General features: G+C 38.7%; 1 protein-coding gene across 3 annotated transcripts in view; it reads left to right on the forward strand.

Moving 5' to 3' along the window:
• The window catches only part of Usp15 (ubiquitin specific peptidase 15), an 81801-nt gene that overhangs the window by 39281 nt on the left and 22871 nt on the right, over positions 1 to 19649 (forward strand). For 2 of the 3 annotated variants that reach the window (XM_051176155.1, XM_051176158.1), the window contains 2 exons: positions 6235 to 6321; positions 13011 to 13155. In XM_051176155.1, coding sequence (XP_051032112.1) covers positions 6235 to 6321; positions 13011 to 13155 — 232 coding nt within the window. The remainder of the gene's footprint in view (positions 1 to 6234; positions 6322 to 13010; positions 13156 to 19649) is intronic. The other variant, XM_051176156.1, reaches the window with a different exon arrangement.

Consider the following 19649-nt stretch of genomic DNA (forward strand, 5'->3'; position numbering starts at 1 on the left):
AAGATAAACCATGCCAGTAATTCCTTTGTGTTGTGACTGACTTGCCTGCATGTTCATGTATGTATCAGGTGTGTGCCTGGTACCTGCAGAGGTCAGAAGAGGGCATTGGATCCCCTTGCTAACGGAAGTTATGCATGGCTGTGAGCCCTCATGTAGGTGTTAGGAACTGAGCCTGGGTCCTGCAAGACTAACACGTGCTGTAACTGCTGAGCCACAATTCCATGCTGATCATTCTTTCTCCTGCATCGATTCCTGCTCTTTGTGGTGCCCTGGCTAACAACTCTCTGTCGACAGCTAAAACTGTAAAGCAGAACTTATCCCAGGGATGTGTGTTCCCTACAGAATTCTGCTGGGAAAGAAGAAACATTCCAAGTAATATAATTGCCTGTCACTTTTTGTTTCTGTTTTCCTACACCAACTGTATCAAGTACTTCTTTAGAACACTTTTATAGAATAAGCCCCATTGTATAGCCAGAAGGATGGATAGATAGATAACTAGTGCGTAGACTTAGCCCGGTTAAAATTAAGGACCTATTAGGAAGCTTATCACACAATGCACCTGTTTTGTTTTAAATTAAACTGTACTGAGATCTCTACATTTGTTGCAGTTCCCTTATTCTTTATGTACTGCACATAAAGAAACAGCTGTGGAATGGCTTTTGCTCAGACTTCTAATGTGTAAGATGAGGGAACAACCAAACCAAAACATATTGGGTATAATTTCATTAAAGAAGCCAGAGTTTGAGCATGATAAGAACGTGCATTTAGATAAGAAATTCTATCAACGCTCTTTGTGTACCTACTGCCCTTCTTGGATAGTAGGAGACAGCAAAAAAATGCTTCTGAATAGAAGTAATCACAAAGTAAAAGTATTTAATATTTAAAGAGATTCATGCTTTCCTTTAAGAACTTGTCTTAAAATAATTGATGGAAATATGGAGAATTTATGATTGGTCTTATTTTTGGTTTTGCTAACTTTGTCATTAGATTTCATAAAGTTCAGATGATTGTTTTGCTTTGTTAAACATAGCTACATTTTAGCAACTCAGTATTGTGTTAGAGTTTAATGTTAAATAGTTAATTTAATGAGAACAAGTTGACAAGTCCTATTTTCCTTTTGAAGGAAGGACAACTTTGTACTGAATTGCATACATTTAATTAAAACATCACATTGGACATAACTGCAAACATTGGAATGTTGACTGAGGTTTATTCAAACCACTTAAGCTAAATTGACATCATACCTTTCTGATTTTTTTTTTTAAGAGAGGAATACCCTGCCTTATATTGTACCTAGCCTATACTGACCAAAATTAGTTTACTGGTAGATAAATGGCTTGATCTCTAGTCAGTCAAATGTAGTATTCCAAATATTTCCCTTCTCTTCTGTAGAAAGCCATTAGAAAATGGAGTGTAATTTTCAAATTAGATTGTGAGAGCTGAGCCTCATTCACTGGTCACCTTCAAGAAGCTAGTTGTTTTACAAATAATGTGGCATTAACTCTAAATTTTAGCTAGAATGAGCTGTGTGAAATATACTTCAGAAGTCTAAATCAGAATACATGTACTGTATTCATTTATCAGTAATTCTTTAAATTTACCTGTATCTGCATCCGTCACTCTTGCTCTAATCTTGGTACTTAAGGAAAACATTTACCTATGGCTTTGTATCAGTGCATCCTAGATTGTCATTGCTGGCTCTTTTAATTCCTCCTTCCTATGCTTATAGTAAGAACTAATTTATTTCTGTTTCCTTTCTGATGACATTTTCTCATGAACATACGAAAATCAACCACATTAGAAAACAACCCATTGATTTCCTCAATGCCTCTTTGAGTTTTTTCTTGTGTTGGTGCATTGCCATCACCCTCGGCCTGCTCTAGACATCTAGTTTTTCTGTCCTTAGTGCCATTCACAACTTAATAACGTCCTTATTTCTCTGGGGAGAGTAATTCATGTGTAGTGTATGAGAGTCTCCCTGCCTCATGAGTATGCAGCAGCTATGCTTACGTTTTAAATACACTAATAATCCCCAGAGTAGGAAGACCTCTTTCATTCATAGCAGGCACCCTCAGTCAGGAGACAGTTCACAGATGCTCTATCAATACCAGCTTTTTTAATGCAAGCTCTGTAGTAAGCTTCTAACTTTATCTAAATCCCTCTTCTTCTGCAATATCATGCATGGCACCACATCAGATACTTGTTCTCTATTTTGTGTGCGTGCGTGAGTGCATGCTCGCACGCGCGCACACGCACACACATATCTTGCACTGGTTTTTAGCAGGTGCCATTCCGGGTTCCCTAGCCACCTTTCTCAGCTAACTCACACATCTCACAGACACCACCTGTGAAGTGGTGTTTCCTAAGCAGTGCTATTGGTACCCTGTTACAGTCTCCAAACTTTGTAGCCACCCAAAGAACATCTACCCCTACCCCACCCCACCCCACCCTACCCCCCCGCAGGGTTTCTCTGTGTAGTCCAGGCTGGCCTCAAACTCACAGAGATCCACCTGCCTCTGCCTCTGCCTCCCCAGTGCTGGGATTAAAGGTGTGTGCAGCCACTACTGTCTGGCTCAAAGAACTTTTTATGTGGGTTTTATCAGTTTATCATAATATATTAAAATGTAAAATATTTATGAGTAACAATATTGAACAATTTTAACATCAGCAACATGTTTATAAAATGAGCTGTTTTAAAAATGAAGACCTTCAGAAAGTAGCATTAAACCACGTTTGCCAGGCAAACTAACAAAAGCTACGGAAACACTAATGGGAACCCATAATATACAAGCAAAAGAATCAATAAGATTTTTTAAAAAGTCCAAACAAAGCAAAATGAGAAAAGAAAAAAAAAAGCTACAAAAATGCCATTGTGTTATTTTCTGTTGGCCATCTACTGCTGGGCGTGGCACCTACCCTGGAGTGTGCTTAGTATGCTCAGAGAATGTCTGGTTAGAGACAGCTAAAGTCCCACTTAGCATGTAGTTTACTATGGAACACTGTGTGGATGAAGTGCGTGGAAGAATTCAGCTTTGTACAGTCATGTAGTTAGAAGGAACTTATATTTGTAGATGAACCAAAACTTGATACACAGTAAGTTTCAAAAGGCTGATTGCAAAATGGAAATCTGAAGGGTATCAATGGCTTGTAGCCAGCCTTACATTAAATCTTTATTTAAGTGTGTATAACAGTCACTTGAAAAATATTCACTAAGCTACACAGACCTTCAGAACACTGATATATTTCATAATTCAACTTTCTTGTTAATTCACATTGTAAAAATTCAATTTTATGAGAAAAATCTGAACTTAACATTATGGATGGAAAGTCAGCATTCACAGAGATTTTGCTTAAAAGGCCAGACTTTGCCACCATCAGTTAATGTTTTCAGTCATCAGACCTTTTTTTACCTGTTTTTCTTCCTTCAGTTCTTCACACCCTAAGCAGAAAGAGTGATGCTGAGTGACAGGTCCCACTGCAGCTCAGATCTGTGCTCACACTAGCTGTCCTGCTTGAGCACGTAGCACGTCCCCTTTATGCGGCCTCCGGTTTGCCAGACAGTTCAGAAGTGTGTAGTGTGCACCCGCCTGAGTCCTCTGCAGCTGCTTGTAACTCCAGTTTTTAGGGTTCTGATACCTCTGGCTTCTGGCTCTGCAGGCACCTATAGTCCTGTGCACATCCCCATACACACCCCTATCCCATGCACACATCCACACCCATAGGTCATTAAAAACAAGAGTCAAGGCTTAATAAAGTTGCGATTTGTGTTAGGATATTGAGTGAGATTAGGTTGTGGTGTGGCTAGCACTCTTCCATTCTTGCGTGTGTACCAGTAGTTTGACTTAACACTGACTTTGAATATCAATCCAGAAAAAGCTACCAAATGGCATTTTAATAATGTCTCAATATTATGAAAATAATGTTAACCTCACAGATGCCATGAAAGGATCCTGGTCCTTGCTTGGTTACCTGAGTCCATGGACAATATTTTGAGAACTGCTCCTTAAATACAAGCATGTTGTCCTGGGTCCATCCACTCTTTAACTTTCACCCTTTATTGAGTTCGGCCCTTTGTCATCTCAATGGTTTCCTAATCTCCATCCTAGTCATGGCTGTATTTTCTCCCCAGTAAGTAAGCTTACTGGAATATGTTGCTGGTCTTTATTAAAATCAGTAATGTGTTCCATAACTTGGGTGAAATTTTGATCCCTTCATAGGACACAAAAGGCTGTTTATTATCATACACACCATACTCCCTCTCTTCTTACACTGTGCACCTCCTCTGTCGGCCAGGGCCAATTCTCTAAACACAATTGGCTCTACAATCCCACACATTCTTTTCACCTTGGAAACTTCTAATTCCTATATATACACCTCTGAGTGCATATCATTATTTAAGTTGTTTCGTGTCACACTTAGGGAATGTTATATTCAAAGTTGAAAGCACTTAGTGTTTCACATCTATTTTCTTATGCCACCCCACACCCTCTCCCCCACCACTGGATCGCAACCCTGCCTGAGGTCAGGAACTATCTTCTTACACTCTCGGACTCACTATAAACAAAGTAGTCTTGTGATGAACACTGAGCGTTTGAGTGAACTTCATAGAAATTAACTCCATGATATTTTATTCTTTTGTTAATATATTTGGTAAGTTCAGTTACTCCTCAATAGTAAAAGCTCTGGATGGACAGGAGATGTGTGTGTAAGTATGTATGTGTCTGTTTGATTAAATGAAATAATACCTTTATCTTCATACTTTTGATTAAACATAAAATAGAAGGGATTTCTGGAAATTGTGCAGAGTCAAGTTTTGAAAAATTAATATATTCAGTTCGTTGCTACAACTCAAATTCTAATCCCACTAGATTTCTGCCCTCCTTCATTCTTACAGTGGCTGGTATAGTGGTGTGCACCGTCAGCCCGGAGCTGGAGCTCGGGAGGCCGAGACAGGTGATCGCTGAGCTTGAGGCCAGCCTGGTAGAGGCTCCATATTGAAACACCCTATTTAAAAAATAAACAAAAACCTTAGTTATCAAAAGGCAAAGAGTTCTTTCCTACTATTGTCTGAAAAGTACTAGGTAGAGACCAGCAGCATTCAAGCTTTAAAGTGTGTTCTTGGCCGTGCGTGCACTTAAAACTTGACTGACTGTATTTTCTGCTTTAGCTTAGTACAGTAAAGAGCTTCCTGTGGAGGGGCAGCTGTTGGAAAGGCCCCTGACTCAGAGAACCCATCAATGTGCAGTGGTCAGGGGCAAAAAAGAACCTTCTTCACAAAGAAAGGCAGTTTTTACTAGGGTTTTTAATGTTTGAACTTTATAGGTCAAATTTTTCTTGTATTTAAGAAATTTTATTGTCCACCATTTATTTCATGTAACACGTGTGTATATAAAAATTAAACACAAATTACTTTAAGTAATTGTGTTTGTCCTGCCTGTTGACCAAGTCACTGTTCATTAGCACCTCCCTCCAATAGAGGAGATTAAGTTTTAAAAGCCCATCCATCGCTTGGGGCCTTAGTACAATGCAGCTTTCACAGCCCACACCAAATGTTCCATAGGAAATGTAATGTTTACAGAACTCAAGAAAAATTCAGTCTTTCAGACACCTTTATGTACTGACAGGGTTTCATTGTAATAGATTTACTGATTTGTTTTTCTGTCAGCCTTTAAAATGCTTTACTATCTAAAAGCCAGTCATGGTAGAAATTCCCCTGACACAAAAGATTCTGAATTAATGAACTATGTATCGTGTAGTCATATGTATGTTCTTCGGGTTTTCAAGAGATACTTTTAGCCAAATACTGTTTCTTGGAATTATGTTTGGATTTTCTCTTGTTCTTCATTCCCCACTGACTTCAAGGCTTACGAATGGCTGACATTCTCTGAGCCCTATGTCAGTACTGTATATAAAATGCCCTGGTGCTTCCCAGGAAGCAGAGTAGCCTCATTCCATTAAACGTACAGAAATTGATTGTAAAGTGTCAGTAACTGTCACCCTGAAGAATGGAGTTAGTGGATTGATAAGAATAGCAAGTTCCCTTTGTATCACTATACTTGAAAGGAAAAAGATATTGAAAACGGAAAAGCAAATGATATGTAATTAATGTGACCATTAAAAATCTGTTTTCTGGCATTCCTTTACTACAAACATTGTCACCTGTTTCTTTTCTTTATTTCATAATTTCATAATTCTTCATTTTTTATCTAATTTGACATTTTCATATTTTTAAAGGTCCCCAGGTGCATCCAATTTTTCAGCTTTACCAAAGATCTCTCCTTCATCTCTATCAAACAATTATAACAACATCAACAGCAGAAAGTAAGCACTGGATCTTAAAAACTTTCTTTAATTGGTTAGCCCAATGACGGTTGCAAAAAAGATCTCTTTTATCTAAAATTTAAGATAAACGTCTTCATGAATCGAAATTTGCTTTCTCTTAAGTCAATGGTCAGTTCTTTCAAGAGTCTTTTCACAAGAAATAAGACACATTATAAAGACCACTTGATTTAATACAGGGTAGTATATAATAGTTGGCTGAATAATAAAAAGAACTTTTAGAATTTTATAGTCTGAAATTTAGACTATTGAAATTTTTCTAGGATTTTGTCACAATTCAAGCTTAGAGGACAAATACAAATCTCATTGTCATCTTAGTCTGATAATCACCCATAATAAAACCATGTGTCACTGATTCTTAGCTGGAGAGTAGGTATATGGAAAAATCAATTTTTCTTAAGTAATAGTTCCTGGTCCCCATAATCTGATATTTAAAATTATGTAGTTTGTACTGAGTTGCTTTTTTTTTTTTTTTTTTTTTTTTAAGTTGAAAGTGACTTGGAGCACCCTATAACATTTGACTATGGGTATGCTGCCTTGAAAACTGCCCCTTCCTCCTTAAGTGGGTTTGTTTCAGGGATTGAAATGAGGTCACCGGGCTAGCGTTGCCAAGCATTTGGTGCGCTTGAGCCACCTCCCTGGCAAAGCAAGCCTTCCTTATGTTAGCGGACACAAAGTAAAAAGGAGACCGTTTTAATCGTCCTTTGCTCAACAAGTGTATGCAGACTTTATCCAGATAGATTATCGTATTTATTCATGAGTATGACACATACTCTGTGCTTATGTGATAACCTTCACAAATGGCATCTGATTTATTTTAAATTTTAATTTAAATTTTAAAACACGAAAGCAATTTGTGGAAAATCATAAATCAAGCTGTAATTACATTTATGAGTTTAATTTCCCTGTTAAAATCCTTGTGTTTTGTAGGAACTTAGATTTTTAGTAGATGATAATAGCTAATTTTAAAGGGAAAAACAATGGGAAGGGATAGTTTTATAACATACTACAGTAATAGTTTCATACTACAGCATAGTTTCATTAGACAACCCAGAATGTCTCTATGTGTAAAAGAATTTGATGTCTTCACAAAGCATTCTAAGCAATGAAAAATGTTTCAGTTATCTAAGAAATACCATCCAAAAGATTGCATAGCTTTCTGGATGGTTTTTCTTTAGAACTTTCAAACCAAGATTATTACCAAGCCTTTAAAAGAAGATAAAGAAATGGAAAAAAGAAAAACCACTTTTACAAAAAAGGATAGCTATCAGGTTCAAAAGGTCACAGATTGCCTGAAACAGAAAACTAAATAATATAACTGGGTAATAAAAGGAATTTAGTGTAAATATTTTACATGTCAAGCTTCTCACTAATTAGTTTTATAAGTTACAACCATAAAAAATTAAACTATGATTATCTATTCCTGTCAGGATTTCTTCTTGGTAGCTGTAATAGTGACACACTATTTAGTAATAAGTTTCCCAGTTCAGATCAGGCAAGCTTAAAACATCTTCATAATTCATAGAAATTATATATACTATATATTAATATTACACTGTAGGTATAATAGTTAAGCATAGAAGGTGTAACTATCCAGGTATTATATTTCTTTCTCTTCTACATAAAAATACATACCAGCAGGAAGAGTTTCTAGAGAAAGAAATATTTTCTGACCTGGTTTGTATTTTATATGTACTTTAATTCATCAAAATTACTTTTTGGAGGGGATATGTTTTATGTTTGCACCAGTTGCAGATGGCTCCCACATTTACTGTGAAATGAGTATATTATGCCCTTACACTCATTTTTAAAGCAACTTTAACATTGTGTCTAAGTGGTATTGACAGTAAACTGTATTTTCACTGGAGTCATATTGCTGTATATGGTTTCTTGCTTTTCTGTTTTTGTCTTATTTTCTCCGTTCATGTAATAAAAACATCATAGCACACTCTAGTCTCCTCTGAACCATGTGAAAAGAGAAACTCCTAAAGAAGACTGGAGGTTGTGATGGGGTTGTGGTAGGAACTTCCTCCTGAAGAACTCCACTGTGGTGGTTTTTTAGCTTGAAAGTAAGGCATGTGTGTGACTTACCTTTCGGAGTAATGAACAGAATTTAGGGATTCTTGTTTTGTTTTAATTTTTAAAGCTTGGGTTTGTATTTAAGTAACTACTTTAGGGATTCTTGTTTTGTTTTAATTTTTAAAGCTTGGGTTTGTATTTAAGTAACTACTTTACATAAGGTTTATTTCTTCAATTTCATTTGCTTGTGGAAATAAGTAGTAACCAAGACTTGAGATGGAATAGTGTAGTTTCAGTAAAAGTACGTCAACAAGGTAATGACCTCTCTAGGTAACGTAATCCTGTCTACATTATTGAATTGTATATTAAAATCTGTACTTTTACTGCAGATTTAATTATATAGTAAAAACAGTAGATACACAGGATTTTATGAGATATATTCACAAGTCCAAGACTAAAATTATTATGTACTGATAGATTACTAAGAGATAAAATCACATTTTCAGAAGTAATAGTACTATCATAACTGTGATAAACTACACTTGCAATTATTTATATTTAATAAAATGTTTTTATTTAAAAATTGTGAAAAGTCCATTTTTGGAATATAGTTTATTTACCCTGTATAGCAATGTTACTTCCTACCTAGCTCATGAAATATTTTTGCCTCAGTTACAATTTACAAACATATTTAAATATGCCAATTCTTTGAGTGTTAGTGGTTTTATTACTTTTATTTTTCTCCCTTATTGCATTTGATATTACTTACTAACATTGCTGTTAAAGATACTTTAGTGATGTTTTGTGTAGGTTCTAACATTCTATATCAAAGTCAGTGAGGTGTTGATCTCTCTCATCTGTTTTGAAATTAAAATGACGCCTTCTCTGGGATTAAGTCATAGCAGTAGCTGTAGATTTGTGATCCTCTAGAACTTGCCATCAATTTTTAATGAAATAGGGTTTTCCTTAACTGCAAAGTGAGCACGGTTAAATATGTATTCATGATGTCAGACATCAATACTAACTAAAAAGTCATTCGGAAAGTTAAATAAAAAATTCTCTGGGAAACCAGCATAGGACCCACCCAAACCCCCTGAACGTGGGTCTCAGTTAGGGGGCCTGGGCAGTCTATGGGGCCTCTGACAGTGGAGCCGGATGTGTTCCTGGTGCACAAAGGGACTTGGGGAGCACTTTCCCCATGGAGAGACACTCCCTTATCCTAGAGGCACAGGGGAGGGCCTAGTCCCTACCCCAAATGACTTGACAGATTTTGATGATCCCTCATGGAAGGCCTCACCCTCTCTGTAGAGTAGATGGGGGGCGGGGCATGAGACAAAGAGGGAACTGGGATCGATGTGTAAAATAAGAAAAATAATTTTTTTTAAAATTCAGATGTATAAAACCACCATCAAAGAGGATTTACAGTACAGTGTTAAAGTTCCTACTAATCCTTCTGTGAATTCAGTCTTCCCAGATAGTATTGAAAGATGATGGCTGCCTTCTGGCCATTAGCACAAAAGAGAAGCTTCTGGAGGGCCTGGGAAGGCTTTTCAGGGTTCCATGTATTCTGTCGAATGTACAGACAGCTGCTAGCTTCTGTACTTGCCAGGGCAAGCCTTCATATGCAGTTTAAAATATATAGTATAGAAATGTAAATAACCAGTGGAGTTGAGTGGTTTTGCTTTTTTAATTCATGGGCTTCATTTTCATCATTGTACACCATTGTACACACAGACGGTCCTAATCTTTGGGCGAGCTTTCTTCCTATCCCATCATTTAAATCAGAGGATTGACACCTCTTAAAAGATTCAGATTTTTAAAAACAACCAAAAACCTGATTTGCACATAAGGTTTTCCCATTTCAGAGTCAGTAAAACTTGAAACAATTGGTTTTACTTTTAGCATGAGACCTTGATTCTCATGTTCGTCCTAATGAATTCAAAAGTATTCTAGCAACTATTGGTGTTACATGTAAGGAAAGACAGCAGAGTATGTGCTTCTGGGACAAACATGTAAATGTGTTTTAATTGGTGCCTTAAGTGTGTGCGTGTGTACATAGGTGTACACATGAACATTCACGAGTTTGTAGTAAGGGTACTTTGCTCTTTTTTGCTCTACCTACTTAAATTTCAGAGTCAGGCTGTATCTTGTTTTTTGTTTTTTGTTTTTTTTTTTTTTTTTTTTTTTTCCTCTCATGTAGAAATGTATAAAAAAAAAGAGAAATACACGCCTTTTTAAAAACTGTATAGAAGATCTTGATTTGAATTACATTCTAAGTGATGATACATTAAATTCCTAGCAGGTACTTGGTAAGTTTCTACTTACTAGGACTATAAAACGAAATAAAATGTTATATGGCTAGTAATTTATAAAAGAAGAAACTTGAGTTCTGTTTGTCTGCATTATAATTAAGTTTAAAACAAAAATCCATAAGTCCAGCAGTCATGAGTTTTATTTCATTGAGGTTGCCTTTCTGTGGACCTTGATATTTTCACTTAATATTAGGGTGGATTCCTTTTGGAAAGCCAGAGAGTTGAGGGAATGGTTTTGTTTGTTTTTCAGCACCAAAAATATTCATCATCTTTATCAGAAAAGGGAGAACCCTGAAAGGGAGTTGTATGTGGCCCTGTTAAAGTGGGAGAGAAACCAGGAGGGCGTCACAAAGTCTCAGCAGGGGGTGGGGGGTGGACCACAGTCAGGGAAGAGGATGGGCTTGTCAGTGAGGATCTGGGAGGCCTGCTTTAAAAGCAGGGCTTCCGGGGTCTGTAGGCCTTCTGGTTAGAGAGTAGATTGGGTCAGCGCGGCTTCACATACAGGAGCTTTCCCCAGGCATGAGTCCTCTCCAACTGATGGGGCCACTTTAATTAACTCCAAAGGAAGGGGCAATAATGTGTGTTTGTAAGCCTGTAACCTGTAGGCAGTGTCTCTCATCCTGCCATTATGTGCTTCCCTATAAGGCAGTCCCTCATGTTGTCCTGACCCCGCAACCATAAAATTATTTTCATTGCTACTTCATACCTGTAATTTTACTACTGTGATGAATCGTCATATAAACATTGTTTTGGAGACAGGTTTGTCAAAGGGGTTGTGGCCCGCAGGCTGAGAATCACTGCCTTTAGAATGCTGCTTCTCCACTCGGGGCCACAGATAAAATAAGTCACTCTGTTACCCAACTTCACTAAAACAGTACATTCCAAAATAAAAAGAAAAAATGTAAATAAAAACATGAAAGTAGCCATGCATTACAAGGAGGAAGAAGCTTTCTATAATGTGCCTCCCCCAAGGTCTGAATGATGTTTCTAATCCTTAGGACAGGAATTGAGATATTGTCCTGCCTTAAAAATTACTGTTACCATGACAGGGCTCCAGCCATGTGCTAAAGGCTCTGTCCATGACGACCTCTGGGCCTGCAAGCTACCTAAGAGATGTGTCTAATCGTGGGTTTGCTGTGGAGTGTTGTCTGGTATGGTGTGCATATGTTTACTACACCTTTTTTAGAATATGCAGTTTATGTAAACCATTACAATCTAGTGACAGTAAGATGTATAGAATGACAATGAAATATTTGAAACTAAGAAAATTAAATATCAGGAATAACATAACAAGTCAGTATTTTTGGATTACTGGTTTATTGTGTTTATTTGTAAAACTACATTTTATTTTATTCCATCATATACTTCATCCCTGACCTTGATTTGTGTCCAGGTACATCCTAATGAATAAAATGGACTGAAATTGTGATTTTTTTTTTCACCTGTTTCCAAAGTATCTTTTACAGATATTCTTACAAAATAGCTATCCTAAAAAAAAAGAAAAATTAAGAATTCATCTTTTTCATAAAATTATCTTATGTAAAAATAACATTGACTTCTTAATTCTAAAATTATTCTGATATCCTAAATTTTAGAATATTTTGTTTTGTTTTTTAACACTTATACTGGTATGATTTTTATTTGTTTTTTTGTTTTTGTTGTTTTTTTTTGTTGTTGTTGTTTTTGTTGTTGTTTTGAGTTTATAAAGTTAAATGCAGTATTGCAGCCACTGAAAGAAAAGGCACGTGGCAATGCTTGGATCTACTTGACTTGCACGTGATCTGTCCTGCATCCCTGATCAGAGGCCGTTCTCTGCACTTCAGTACTAGATTTTGCTAGTCTGGTTAGGAGCTATAAGTAGAATCTTCTTGCATCTCGACAGTGATGTCACAGTGGCCTTGGGCCTCTCGTGCTCATCTGTCACTAAAGCCCGGCTCTCAGCACATCTGCAGTTCTCACTCTTACAATAGCACACTAACTCAAAGGGGACACTAATGTGATGATTTATTGCTGCGGGTGGTGTTTAAAATCAGAATGTTTAAATTTTGATGGAGCAGTGCAGGCTGGAGCAAGCCATGATGCTGCTCCTATTAATCCAGGGTAGAATGATATAATAGTGGCTTTTATTGAGTGATATGGCGCTTTGTTGCTTGGATAAAGAATACCTTAATTAAGGAGGTTACTTTGAAAGTGTTCTCTCAGAATATGCCAGTTGAGTGTTCAGTAAAATATACTTAAATGATTAACCACATATTTCATGCATATACTTAAAGTACTCTTTATTGTAACTATATTGTGATACAGTTGGCTGCATTTTTGTGATTTTTTTTTTTCTTCCAGTGTGAAAAACTCAAATTACTGTCTCCCGTCATATACTGCTTATAAGAACTATGATTATTCAGAACCTGGAAGGAACAATGAACAGCCAGGCCTCTGTGGCTTAAGTAACTTGGGAAATACATGTTTCATGAACTCAGCTATTCAGGTAGGTCTTAACAAACAGACTGAAAGTTATGCTTCACGGAATTCATTACTATGAGAAGAGTAGAATTGTTCGTGTACAAGAATATTACGTGTAATTCACAGGATGTTGTCAGGCATGTATGTGTGGCATGGATCATGCTGCTGGTAGGAAGAGGTTACCCTGCTTCCCAGTTGGGTCACATGGTTTATTGCTGTATTCAGACCAAATGTTATTTCGTATAAAACATAATTCCAAGCAGGAAATTTAAATACCCAAAGTAGAAGCAGACAGTGGCTTCTCTCCTTTACTCAATAGAGATCTGTTGCTTTAGAAAATAAATTCTTAAAACTTTGATGAGGCCTTGACATTTAAAAATAGAGAAACTCACCCTCCCTCTCCCACACATGTTTGAACTTCTTTCTCGGCCGGAGCTTCCGGTTTGGGTGTCTGAGAAAGAGATGGTTACTGCCTCCTTGCCCATTTCTTTCCATGGACCTTTACTTCCTCTTATGTTCTGTTCATTCTTTATATTTGTTAGATATTTGTGTCTTTATTCTGGACTAATGAAAGAAATATATAGTGAAGTAACTCATATATATATATGTGAGCAGGTTGCTTCGTTTCCTTTTTGTTATGGTTTGGGTTTTTTGTTTGTTTGTTTGTTTTTTTGTTTTTTTTTTTTTTGTTTTGTTTTGTTTTTTTTTTTTTTGAGACAGGGTTTGATGTTTAGCCATGGGTGTCCTAGAACTTACCATGTAGATCAGGCTGGCCTTGAACTCATAGAGGTCCATCTGCCTGCCTCTGCCTCCTGAGTGCCTGGGGCTAAAGGCGTGCATCACCAACGCTGGGCTGCCCTCCAGTATTTTAACAGTGTCTATGAGTATATTGTCATTGACCCAGCTGGATCCTAAGTGAACCCTCCTTCTCCTTGTTGCTTCTTGTCCAGTTAAAGTTCAGCTGAAACTATCTAGATCTTAGACGAAGAGATGGCAATATTTTCAGAGGGAGCGAGGAACATTGTCACTTTCTAACTCAGTGGAGCTGAGTAGAATAGTCTGTGTGTCAAGCAGAGGCTCAGAGGCTGGCTGACTTAGTTCCCGGGTCATGTGTGTGAGTGCTGGGCTGACGGGCAAGCCCTCGCACCTGCAGGAGAAATCTGAGTGTGGCTGCCTTGTCCAGCTAGAATTGGGGTTTGTTTAGTCTTTTGTGTGTTCATCTCATTGCAGTTAATTGGTAACCCTGATGGTGCACTTTGACCATAGTTGAGTCTGACCGCGAGGGTGATGGTTTGTATACTTCCAGTAGTGACCGTAGAGGCCTTCTCTGAAAAGCAGTGGCAACTGTGTGAAATAGTGGGCATTCTTTCATACTTGAGTCTTATTTTAGTTGAAAACTGCTCTATCTATCCAAATAAGCTAGAAAAAGGGAAAAATCATGTTATTTTCTTTCTTCTCATGAGTATTAGTGTTTGGTCTGCTTGTTTGTCTGTGAACATGTGCCTGCCACTAGAAGGGGTGTGTGTCACATCCCCTGGGACTGGAGGAGCCGCCGCCGCTCTTCCTGAGCCATGTCTCCATTCTCCAAACTATCTTTTATTTTTAATATAAATGCAGAATCTCAAAGGTAGGGCTTTACTTTATTCTTTTCAGAGTTTCCTCAGTTAGCTTTTGTTTTATTGTTTCCTTTGTAACTTTAAAATCAAAGCCCACTCATGAGCTTCCAACATATTTTAATATTCCTACTGATGATGAGTTTTAATGTACATCTTCTAGTACTTAAGTAATATAAAAAAGTGAGTGATGGTTATATAAAATGGTGTGACTTCATCTTCTACACTTTGTCATGAGAATGGATTATGTTTAGCATAATTTATCACCAATGACCTAAAAGAAAAATCTTCTCTAAATGACTAAGTTCAATTATTCGGGTCCTTTTACAAAAACTTGGAAAGCAACTATTATCAGAAACACAAGTAATGGTATCAGAGGTGTTCACCTTCCAAACATGGGTAGGGATGTTTTTACTTTGTCCTCTCTAGATTTAAGCAAAGGAAAGATGTCCCAGATAAGACAGTGAGGAAGAAGAACCTGTGATCCCAGACAGGTGATGGTAGCAAACACCTGTAGAATACTTGCCAGAATTTAATATTTGCAACTAGAGGAGAAATGGTATCTCTAAAAAGGTGTCCTGCAGTGTGTGGCCTCACTGACAGGAATTTCTTGTTGTGATTACATGTCTTCATCTCAGCTGAGGAGAACATGTGTTTCTTGTATGTTCTTACTCTGTTAGTGAGAAAATTTCTCTAGGACCATTGTTTTGTATTAACCCATATGGACTTAAATGTTTATTTTGTCTGTTCTTAACTCATGTGGTAACTTGAGATTGACACATGGTTATAGATCGTGGAGACATTATTTTAAGGAATCAATATATTAGTGTACCAGATTCTGAAATACAGAATGTTTGTGCATGACACTGGCTGACATGGTCAGCACTGATTTCCAAGGACAGTCAGCCCTCTGTACCCATGGGTTCTGCACTAACACAACCGTGTATATACTTAGCATGTATTTTTTTTCTCGTTCCTGAAACAATGCAGTGCAACAGCAAAACCGCATTTGCATTGTATTGCTGAGTATAATACGTAATATAAGGTTGGAAAATTGCAAAGTGTACAAGAGAATGCATAAGTTACATGCAAAGTACCATTTTATATAAAAGATTTGAGCATCCCCAGGTTTCGGTACCCACAGATATTTAAGAACTGCTATACAGCAGTTAGCAGTATACTTAGACTGAGATAATTTGATTTTTTTTTTTTTTTTTTTTTTTTTTTTTGGTTACTTTAATGTAGGAAAACTTTGTCTCTAAGTTTTTTCGTGTGTGTGTGGTGTGTGTGTGTGTGTGTGTGTGTGTGTGTGTGTGTGTGTGTGTGTGTGTGTGTGTGTGTGTGTGGTGTGTGTATGTGTGTGGTGTGTGTGTGTGTGGTGTGTATGTGGTGTGTGTGTGTGTGTGGTGTGTATGTGTGTGTGTGAGTGTGTGTGTGTGTGTGGTGTGTGTGTGTGGTGTGTGTGTGTGTGTGTGTGTGTGTGTGTGTGTGTGTGTGTGTGTGGTGTGGTGTGTGTGTGGTGTGTGTGTGTGTGTGGTGTGTGTGTGTGTATGTGTGTGTGTGGTGTGTGTGTGTGGTGTGTGTGGTGTGTGTGTGTGGTGTGTGTGTGTGGTGTGTGTGTGTGTGTGTGTGTGTGTGTGTGTGGTGTGTGTGTGTGTGGTGTGTGTGGTGTGTGTGTGTGTGTGTGTGTGTGGTGTGTGTGGTGTGTGTGTGTGGTGTGTGTGTGTGGTGTGTGTGTGTGTGTGGTGTGTGTGGTGTGTGTGTGTGGTGTGTGTGTGGTGTGTGTGTGTGTGTGTGTGGTGTGTGTGTGTTTGTGTGTGGTGTGTGTGTGTGGTGTGTGTGTGGTGTGTGTGTGGTGTGTGTGTGGTGTGTGTGTGTGTGGTGTGTGTGTGGTGTGTGTGTGTGTGTGGTGTGTGTATGTGGTGTGTGTGTGGTGTGTGGTGTGTGTGTGTGGTGTGTGTGTGTGTGTGGTGTGTGTGTGTGGTGTGTATGTGGTGTGTGTGTGTGTGGTGTGTATGTGTGTGTGTGAGTGTGTGTGTGTGTGTGTGGTGTGTATGTGGTGTGTGTGTGGTGTGTGTGTGTGTGTGGTGTGTGTGTGTGTGTGTGTGTGTGTGTGTGTGTGTGTGTGTGTGTGTGTGTGTGTGGTGTGTGTGTGTGGTGTGTGTGTGGTGTGTGTGGTGTGTGTGGTGTGTGTGTGTGGTGTGTGTGTGGTGTGTGTGGTGTGTGTGTGTATGTGGTGTGTGTGTGTGTGTGTGTGGTGTGTGTGTGTGGTGTGTGTGTGTGTGTGGTGTGTGTGTGTGTGTGTGTGTGTGTGTGTGTGTGTGTGTGTGTGTGGTGTGTGTGTGTGTGTGTGTGTGGTGTGTGTGTGTGTGTGTTGTGTGTGTGTGTGTGTTGGCACCACTATATCCCTATACCTGGAATAGCATCTCATATATAAAAACACAAAAATTAAGGAAGGATAAAAGGCATCCTAAGTGCCTCTAGTTTCTGTCTCGTGCATTATAGAAATGAATATTAACACTGACAGAATCATAGTGGAAAAGAGATAAATGTAGGGCTACATTTGGGTAGGGAGAAGATTATGAATTAATTTTAGCTATGTTAGTTTCATGGTGCTTTATGAAACATACCAGTAAATAACCATAAGCCAGATATTCTTGTTTTGAGAGTACAGGTCAGAAGCCTAAACTGGAAGAAGGAAATGTGGTGCAGGTGGTATTTAAACTCTAAGGAGGACATCTTCAAAAGCCTACAGTAGTTTTATTTTTTTTATTTAGTTTATTATTTTACATGTCGATCCCAGTTCCCCCTCTCTCCCTCCCTCCCTCCATCCATCCCTCCTTCCCTCCCTCTTATCCTCTCTGTCCCCTCACATGCACCCTGACCACTCTCTCCTCCCATCCCTCCACCCCGATTCCACATGTAGGGCAATGCCATCCAGGTGGGGTCTTAGATCTGACAGGTCATGTGAAGTAGGGACTAGGGCTTCTCTCCTGTTTCTAGGTTAAGGCAGTATCCCTCCCTCCATGGGGGACGTGTTCACAAGGTCCATTTGTGCACCAGGAATACATCCTGGCTCCACTGTCTGAGGTCCCTTAGATGCTCAGTCCTTCTGGCTGAGACCCATATTCAGGGGGTCTGAGTCAGTCCCATGCTGGCTTCCCAGCTATCAGTCTGGGGGCCCGTTAGCTCCTCCTTGTTCAGGTCAGCTGTCTCTATGTGTTTCTGCAACCTGGTCTTGTCCTCTCCATCTGCATCTGGGTTCTAGTTCGACCTAGCGTTTAGGTATGGGTATTTGCTTCTGTTTCCAAACAGCAGCACACAGACTATGAAAAGATTTTCACCAATCCCATGTCCGACAAAGGGCTGATCTCCAAAATATACAAAGAACTCAAGAAACAAGAAACTAGTCAACAAAACACCAAACAACCCTATTTAAAAATGGGGTACAGAAGTGAAGAAAGAATTCTCAATAGAGGAAATCAAAAAGGCTGAAAGACACTTAAGAAAGTGCTCAACATCCTTTGCTATCAGGGAAATGCAAATCAAAACAACTTTGAGATACCATCTTACTCCTGCCAGAATGGCTAAAATTAGAAACACCAATGACAACTCATGCTGGAGAGGATGTGGAGAAAGGGAACACTCCTCCACTGCTGGTGGGAGTGCAAACTCGTATAGCTATTTTGGATATCAGGAAAATTGGAATCAGTCTACCACAGGACCCGGCAATCCCCCTCTTAGGCATATACCCAAATGACCCACATCCATGCAACAAAGACATCTGTTCAACTATGTTCATAGCAGCATTATTTGTAATAGCAAGAACCTGGAAGCAACCTAGATGCCCCTCAACTGAAGAGTGGATAAAGAAGATGTGGCACATCTACACAATGGAATACTACTCTGCAGAAAAAAATAATGGAATCTTGAAATTCGCAGGCAAGTGGATGGCACTTGGAACCATCCTGAATGAGGTAACCCAGTCACAAAAAGAGGATCATAGTATGTACTCACCCATATGTGGATTTTAGACCTAGATCACCAGCCTATAATTCACGCCACCACAGGAACTAGGATACAAGGTGTGTTCTAAGAGATTCATATAAAGTCCCTCACAGAAGCGGGAAAGGGACAAGTCTCCCAGAGCACAGGGGAAGTTGGGGGGGGGGGCAGTGAATGGAGAGAGAAGTAGGAGAGAGGGGAAGGAGAGGAAAACACGTGCGACTAGGAAGATTGAGTCAGGGTAGGAATAGAAGACAGAGAGAGAACATAAAAGAGGGAGCCAATATTGGTTTGGAAAGAGAACTGAACCCAAAGAAAGGTCTAGAGGCCTACAGTATTTTTATAGAGGAAAGACTCTTAGGTTCATAGGAGAAAAAAAAAGAATTGTGTGTGCAAATGTTTTCTAGAGTTGTAATGAATTCTTTTACCTGAAAAACAGCATTGCATCATTGTCAAAGGACTAAGGGTGTGATTGGGGGCTCACTGAGGATCGGGCAGCACTGGTTAAGAACTGCATTAATTTGTTCATTTGAGTTTTTTCCCAAGCAGTGTTTACTTATATGGTGCATGAAACAAATTGGCTAAATTCATCTAAAGAAAAATGAACAAAGCTCAAATGAGAAGGGTACAAAGGAGCTAAGAAAAATAAACTGTTTTACTAGTTAGTTTATCTGCTCAAACAAATACCCAAGAAAACCATCAGAAAATAAATGGGGCTTTACTAAGAAGTGACAAATGACTCAGATTCAACGTGCCTGTTGTGTCTGACCCTGAACTTGATTGGGTGGTTGACTGCTGTTCTGGCTGTCCTAGAACTTTCTGTTTAGACCAAGATAATGCTCGCTCACCTGCCTGCCTCCTGGGTGCTGGGGTTGTCGGTAAACACAACCATATTGTACTT

The sequence above is a fragment of the Phodopus roborovskii genome, unplaced genomic scaffold (assembly GCF_943737965.1).
Source record: "Phodopus roborovskii unplaced genomic scaffold, PHOROB, whole genome shotgun sequence".
In the NCBI taxonomy this organism is placed as follows: Eukaryota; Metazoa; Chordata; class Mammalia; order Rodentia; family Cricetidae; genus Phodopus; species Phodopus roborovskii.